Source organism: Quercus lobata, chromosome 2, assembly GCF_001633185.2.
Source record: "Quercus lobata isolate SW786 chromosome 2, ValleyOak3.0 Primary Assembly, whole genome shotgun sequence".
Classification (NCBI taxonomy): Eukaryota; Viridiplantae; Streptophyta; class Magnoliopsida; order Fagales; family Fagaceae; genus Quercus; species Quercus lobata.
Genome location: NC_044905.1, coordinates 734,318 through 742,287, shown reverse-complemented (window position 1 = coordinate 742,287; position 7,970 = coordinate 734,318). Strand labels below are relative to the sequence as shown.

The 7,970-nt window shown below is 34.7% G+C and overlaps 1 protein-coding gene across 1 annotated transcript; it reads right to left on the bottom strand.

Moving 5' to 3' along the window:
- Positions 1–2,595: 2,595 nt before the first annotated feature.
- LOC115969571 (probable magnesium transporter NIPA9) lies at positions 2,596–7,647 on the bottom strand. The gene is made up of 9 exons (XM_031089249.1): positions 7,290–7,647; positions 7,094–7,192; positions 5,844–5,973; positions 5,297–5,385; positions 5,131–5,187; positions 4,946–5,004; positions 4,093–4,213; positions 3,603–3,751; positions 2,596–3,148 (listed from the first exon to the last, which is right to left on the bottom strand). The coding sequence occupies exons 1-9, from the start codon at positions 7,398–7,400 to the stop codon at positions 2,929–2,931; spliced, it is 1,035 nt and encodes a 344-aa protein (XP_030945109.1). The 5' UTR covers positions 7,401–7,647; the 3' UTR covers positions 2,596–2,928.
- Between the last annotated feature and the right edge of the window lie 323 nt (positions 7,648–7,970).

Below are 7,970 nucleotides of genomic sequence, written 5' to 3'. Positions count from 1 at the left end.
ACAAGTCTAGTTATATGGGGCTTTGCTGTCATTTTTTCCCCATAAGTAAACTCTTTTGATGAAATGACAGTTGGCCCCTGCATAATGCATGCCATAATATGTGTCCTATACTCCTATTGCAAATGGTTGCATTATGAATTTGACGATATCTCTAGGATTTTGAATATTGGGTTTTGTTTTTGCATTATGGATTTTTCACTAGTGGTAGCTTTTGTCCTGGTGATGGTGGACCTATGGTAATGTCATGAATATGAAAGTGGAAATGGTTGTTATTTCTTTAAGGGGGTCCCTCTCTCCTTTCCACATCCTAATTGGGGATCTGTAACACTGAAAAGCCATCTATTTCTTAAGTCGACATACCATGAAGTGATTGCAGAGGTATCTTACTATTCATCTGAGAGAGGTCCCTTCATAACTTTTTTAACTTAAAATCAGGTCTTGTTTTGGTAGTCCTCTTGTCTGTGCCACTCTTGTCCTTACCATCATTCTGCTGTTTATTATGGAAATGTGTATATGCTTAATACAACAAAGTAAAAGGGAAATGAAGAACGAGACAAAGTGAAAGCTAAAAAAGTGAAACATTTAGGAAAACTTGTAAGTAATATATAATATCTCTGATGATTAAATAGAGCCACCCTTCTTAAACCACTGTTGAGACAGAGACTCAGAGATAAGTAACTTGACGAGTTTCTCCATTTATTTTGACTAAGAAGGGCTTATTCATTTTCAAAGTACTTGTGTCTAATGATTCTAATGAATTTGATAAGAAAGATTCATTGTTGAGTGTATGCCTCTGTTTGAGACAGAGAGAGAGAGAGAGAAATTATGACAGGGTCTGGCCCTGCATAAATATTAGTTTTGGTTACCCTTTCCAGCTTTGTCCCAAAAGAAATATGACGATTTCCAACCTATCATATTCTCTAATTGTCAAGCCAATATTTGTGAGGAAGACTTGTAATCTATAAATACTCTGATGGTGTCAAAAATGGATGACATGCGAACTCCATTTTTTATCTTTAAACTCTATAAATTATGATGAAACGAGGGTTCTTCTATTTTACTCCCAATTTTTTTGGGGGTGTGGTATCTGTTATAGATTTGTTATTTAATGTGACGTGAGTTACTAGCGTTTATGACAAAGTTACTATCATGTGACCCTCTCATTGTCACTAAAAAAAGGGTTATCATGTGATTGAACCTGTTATGCGATTTGATATGGACACTATCTTAGTTGCTATATTACAATTAACATGAAAACAAATAGAGGTTAGGGGTGTCCACAGGGTTTGAGTGGGTTTATGTTCCACCTGCCAACTAACTTGGTGAGTTTGAGTTCGAGTTCAAAAAAAGCTCACCCATTGTTGATCGCCAAAGCTTGGGTGTTCGACCGGCCAGTTGTCTCTAATGAGCAATTCATTTCATGGGTATTTCATGATGACAGCTACCAGTGTTGATTGGGAGAGAACGTAAATCTTTAGGTCTTCGTTAGATGTAGTCAAAGATTAACCTTTGCCAAGTGTTTGGATAGTCCAATATCCTAATAGAAGTATCATATCCACAAAAAAATATGGGTATTGTAGAATTTCCCCCGAAAGGATGTATCCCACAAAACTAGATGATCATTTGCATTTAAACCAAAATTTAAGTGACGTTGAATATTGCAAATTTCTTTCAAGTTGTAAGAACTAAGAGATAAGAGCACTTTATATGCTACTTATATATAGTTTCGGATACTGGGAAGAAAAAAAAAAGTCTGGATACCTTAAGAAGCTAAGAGCATCCACATTAGTGGATGTAAACATTTACAAAATACAAAAAGTGACCAATTTTACACATCATCATCTTCTCTCTTGATTGTAACTTTCGAACTGTCATAAAAAATAAAGAGGTGCAGAGACTTTGAGGGATGAGAGAGAGGCAGAGACTTTGTGGGTGGGTTAGGGGAAAGTGAGAGGCAAAGACTTTGTGGGTTAGGTGGGGGTAGGTGGGAAATAATAAAAAAAATGAGAAAAAAATATTATTTTAATGAAAAAGTATGTATAATAGATAAACTGACGTGAGTGTTTATGAAATCTAATCCTAAAATAAAATTCTCTCTACTTTCTACAGTAATGTCTATATTATAGTCGTAGACACTAGACTCTAGAGTCTAGCTGATTCCTCGTATCTCAACAGTTGACACCCTTTGCCACACGAGTATTTACCCGGTTATACTTCTGAAAGTGAAAGCAACTCAACAGCACAAGGACATATTGTAACTTGTACCACCTCTTGACAATTATCTGCTAGAAAAATAAAAACAACCAGGTCTAACAGACAAATTTTCACAAATATTTTTCGTTGATGCTGACTTGGCATGCAGTGATTAGAGCTAATAATGACATCATTAACGTATGGTGTAAAAGTAATGTTTCAATCACAATTTGTCACGTTAATAATTGTGAAGATAATCCCCCTCAAAAAAAAAAAAAAATTGTGAAGATAATTGTTTTTACAATTGTCTCAGCATTACTTGATGGAAAATAGCTAGTATATATTGCCCCCACTGTTCAAAAAAAAGAGCTTGAAATCATTCTGCCTCAAGTCACTTGCACATGAACCAAAGCCTGTTTACCATTCCATATCTAGTCACTAAGATCATCATCCTTGAAGTAACCAAAAAACAAAAAACAAAAACTTGAGACTATATGGAATGTAGGAGGCAAGAGTTTCAAACAGGTACAACAATATATCTAGTAAGAGATGTCAGACAGAAGGAATGATCTAAAAAAAATTTCAACCTCTAAAAACGAATGAGCAGATGAACGGTACTATACACCCCAACCTCAATTAGAGACCAAATGGAGCTACTTTTCATGCCATGTACAAGCCTGTCAACAAGAATCTTAACATAGTTGTGTATGCAACAATCTCCCCATCGTTGTCAATTCAAGCCTTCTCTTTAGAAGGGGATGATATCAAAGAATGTAATGTTGCTGCCTGGATAACAGCACTTGGGTTTGTATCCCTAACACGGGCAGATCCGGATCGTCTAAGGTTGAAATTCCTGTCAACACCACTTTGAATAAAATCACGTAATGGCCGTGGAAGGTGTCTAAGCAGCCGCGTTGAAGTCACAAGTAAAATCACGCCCAACATAATGAGTAACCTGCATTAAAGAAATGAACAATAAACATATGGCACACAAATCCTGAACATGAGCGCTCAAATCTCCATTTGTAAATTGAGAGTAAGAACTGAACTATCGATTTTTTTTTTATTTTTGATAGGTAATAATACTTTTATTAAAATGCGTACATGACAATTAATTTAACATGACCATATATATCAGACTGCATACTTTTACCCAAAAGGTGAAGGGTCACAGTAGGTTGACGGCCAGCATAAAAATAAATAGATCCACTATAGATACACCCAATTAATGCAGACTGATAACTATATTTTTGAGGAAGTACTAGGTAAGATTTCTAAAATGAGATCAAATGGTTTGCACCATATTTCAAGGTTTAAAAATCAGGCCCAAAGATTATATTCAAGAGGCTTTCTTCTCTAAGCATAATAAGTTTTTTTTTTAATAATAAAAAAAGCCCAGTATTTTATACCATCCAAGCAGAAGTGAAAAACGAGCTGTTGGTGCTGAAGGCAGTCGTTCACCTAATGCCAGCATACCAGCAAGAACACCAGTCACAATTGATGCAACAGCTGCACATGTGGATACTACAATTGCTCTCCCATGCTTTAGACCACGAGTCTGTTAAAATAGAATGAATAAGCACGTTATGATGATGTTGTATATGTATAATTTTCTGACAAACACCCAGCAGCTTCAATAGAAATGGTTCCATGATGGATTATGTAAAACACAGAAGATAACACCCAACACCCTCCCCCCCAAAACAAAAAACAAACAAACACACAGACACACAGTTACAGACACATTGTGTAAAAAATCTTTAAAATGGCAGACATTTTGGTATGTAGCTTAAAGTCTCTATTTTTTACTCAAGAAAGGTTAATTGGTTAAATATCACAGGTGCACATCCATCAACATTTAGATATGAAAAAGTGGATTAAGTCAACTGCTCAAAATACCTGATAATAAAATCCTGTACCGCTACAACATACACTGATTGATATGCAGATCGGTACCAGCATGCTATGGAAGCCCTGCTCAAAAAATACAAATCCCATCTTTGATATTACAGATGCCATCCTGCAATTAGATGTACTAACATTACTAGAAAGTTTTTCTTTATATATGTTGAACTTCATTTTAGAGACAGATTGTAACATAAACTATTCAACAAATTATTTTAATTTTTTTTAAGCATCAAAATGATTTTATTTAAAACTAAATTTTTTTTTTAAGTAATTAAGAAAAATGAGAGAAGTGATGTTATGGAGATTATTCAACAAGATCCTATTTGTAAAAATATATTTTTAGATGCTGTATAGCATTTTGCCACGATATAAGATGTTTGTAGATGAAAAGTTGTCTATTCAAGTGATGCTACAACTCAATCACGCTCTAGCGCATTAGTAAGATATGCTAGCATGTTGCCAAGAGCATTCTGGCTTAGTGCCATTGCCCAGTTCTCTCCTTGTGAAGAACTTGGTTTCAAATCCCCCCTCCCCCCATGCTATAAGAAAAAAAAGAAAGATATTTGGGCATGTAAGGAACCCAATTTCCCCTTCTTCTTTTTATTATCCTTTTATTTATTTATTTTGGGGAAGGGGGGGGGGGGGGGGACCTTTCATATTTTCCAGCAATTGAGCAAAGTCAGAATTCCAAGGACAACAGTTACAATTCAACATTGATTTATGGTATTTTATTGCAAGACCTTTCATCCTAAAACCAAAAGATAGGGAAGAAGTGAGGTCAAAGCTGAACACAGAGAAGATATATGCAAAAACAAATGGCTTAGTGAGGATATAGTAATAGTACCCAAACAAAATGCCAGATTCCAAGCCATATATAATTTCTTCAACAACTTCAAATTCTATCTGCATCAAAAGAGAATGTCAACAAAGAAAGAGGATATGTAGCAAACACTATCAATAGTATAACTAGTACTAAAAAGCCATTGAATAAATCTTACTAAGTGTCAACATAATTAAAGGGGAATTTACCATCTCCTGTTCTCTTCGTTGGCGTCTGTAAATCCGAAGCCATCCATTAAGAAGTACCTAAGTGCAAGGGTTCTATAAGGCTTAGATCATCACATAATTGTTATACAAAACAGTATGTGGAGCATCAATACTAAAGATCAGATGGTGCATAGTATAAGGTACCTACAAACAAGATGGCAACAATGAATGCCAGCCATGGTAAATGTAAAATAGATATGGAAGTAGCATCTTGCTCCTCACCTCCAGCACCGACTCCTGCAAATACAAAAGCATCACAGATTATAATACCATATAGGGTCAAATCAATTCAATATTAAAAAAAGAAGAAAATAAAAGCATAGCCAATATTGAAAGCATTGAACTTTTTTTTATTAGTAAGTCCCACAACCTTACTCTCCACCTTACTCTTACAAGGGAAGAAGGTGCCATTTCAGCTAGAGCTCATCAGAGAAAGCATTGAAGTTTTATAAACTTTTGTTTGCAAAGCATAAACATCTTGATAGGCTTGGGATAATAAAAAAGTGAAATCACGAAGAGCATAAATTCATTGCTAATTTACACACCTCACGGGCCTCATGCTGAAAGTTTAGAAAAAAGAAAGTGTAAAGAATATTCCTAACTTCTACTTGACATAATAATTATGAGAGCTCAGGATTCTAAAATATATTCACTTGTTATAATCAACATAGATAATCACGAAGAGCTTAGATTACCTATGGTACCAATACCCGCCAAAGTAATCCCCATCCAGTCAATAGCATTCATGACTTCCTTTAGGTAAAAATGCGAAAAGATAGAAAGAATAGCAAGTCCACAGCCAGAAACTGGTTGGATGACAGATACCTGAGAGCATATTGTTAAGAAGCCAACCAAGGTTAAAACAAATGCACAAAACCACTCTCTCTCTCTCTCTCTATATATATATATAAGTAGTAGGGTTAACCTTTCAGTATGTGATGACAAAAATTTTCAGATAAGCTAAATAACTAGATATAATATTTAGGTTGGCACATTTTGCAAATATAAATGTATGCCAATGAGCTCTAGCTGGGCTCAAATGGCAACTCCTTCCCTTGCAAGTGTGAGGTGGAGGGTGCAACTGTGGGTTCAAGATCCATTGGGTGAATGTGCAATTTACCAATAAAAAAACAAAGGCAAATATACATGTATGCACGTAATATGTCATAAAAATTCAATTCTACAAATTCTCACATATAATATTGGTTTTCATGTTTAAGCTAACAAAAAGAACCTTCAGAAAAATAACACAAGGGCTAATAACTTTCTATCACTTTTTCTATAGATATGATAAAATTTGAAACAATGATGTTCGCTCTATGATGATTATTATTTACTATCAGGCCAAGACACAAATGGGTTTCCTTTTTGGTATTGGTAGGATTCAATCCTAGATCCTAGCTAGGTCAGTTATTAGATGACAAAAAACTTTACCGGTTAAGCTAACTAGAACATGTCTATCATCGTCACTATTATTATTACTTGAGAAAACTACATAAAAAGGCTCACAGTTATATCCTATTTCAAAGTCCCAAACTTATGAAACCATTTCAATTTGAAGTCCGTATCCATCTACATTAGTCCTTTACAATATTCTGGGCAGTAATGAAGCATAGAGAAAAGAAAATTGTTGATAAAATTTGTGTTCGATAAAATTTAGAGTTTTTGGCAATCACATTCTCACTCAAAGCAACGTTTTTTCTCTCTAGCCTCTATGCTCTTGCTCAATGACTACCAAATTGATTTATGAACAAGCCTGTCCTTATATTGAAAGGATTTGGTAAATTTGGGACTTAAATTGACAAATTTTTTAAAAATGGGGTCTTTTTTTTTTAATATGATTTATAGCAAGAAATAAGATAGATATATATATATATATATGGTAAAAAATAATAAGCAAGATAGGAAAGGTAGAAGAAAGTGAAGGGGGGTACATAGTACATACAGGAGCTTGAGAGAGTGCCCTCAACATCAACATTGCTCCAAAGATATCCATTAGAAAACCAACCAACCAAGATTTGTTGAAAGCATATGCCCTTATCACCTGGATGCCAATAATAAAAATAATAAATTACAAAAATTGATTAACTGGGCATGCATGAAAATCAAAAGGGTTGTGATCTGTATTAAAAAGAAAGAACCTTGAACTTGAAAGAGAGTGGAGGAAGAATGACGGTGCCCTTTTTCTGAAGAACTTTGCCGATGTTGTTTCCGGCGGTTGCTGCTAACGTTAAAAGAATCGATTCCCACATCTCCGATCTCTCTCTCTCTCGCTCAGATGTATCCTCCTATTTTTGTTTCTAAACAAACAATATATAAGTCTTATTATTAATTGTTTGGTAAGGTTTCGTTTGGTTTTGGCTGAGGTCTGAAGTTACCAAATTTTTATTTGTTTTGTGGGGGGTGGGGGCCATTGCTGATGTGGCTTAGTTTTACTCGAGCAAAGCATAGAGTGAACATTGTGGCCGCCATTGATAATTTCAATTTTATCTGATTTGTGATTTGTGATTTCCTCTCAATGATTTTCCTCCCTTTGATTTCCTTTTTATTTTATTTTATCTGGTCTTAACGTCACCATATTAGTGAAAGTTGCTTCCTGATGTCGGTTAATATCACTCTTACACTAAAATAAATAGAGTGTTTTTCATAAATAAATAAATAAAGAGATAAGAGAAAAAAAAAAAAAACAGAGGTATCATCAGAACACTACGAAAAATGTTCTTTACATTTCAATTTCAAGAAAGTTTATGAGTTAGCATCCCAGGATTGCTTCTCCTTTCAATGTGTAGAGAGGTCTTTTCCTAAACTGTTGTGTAATTTAA

Coding starts and splice junctions, on each gene's coding strand:
- LOC115969571 (XM_031089249.1), bottom strand. CDS start 7,400: ATGTGGGAATCGATTCTTTTAACGTTAGCAGCAACCGCCGGAAACAAC. Junction 5,974..7,093: donor GGGCACTCTCTCAAGCTCCT/GTATGTACTATG, acceptor ATATGCTCTCAG/GTATCTGTCATCCAACCAGT. Junction 3,149..3,602: donor TTTTCACTTCTGCTTGGATG/GTATAAAATACT, acceptor TCTTTAATGCAG/GTTACTCATTATGTTGGGCG.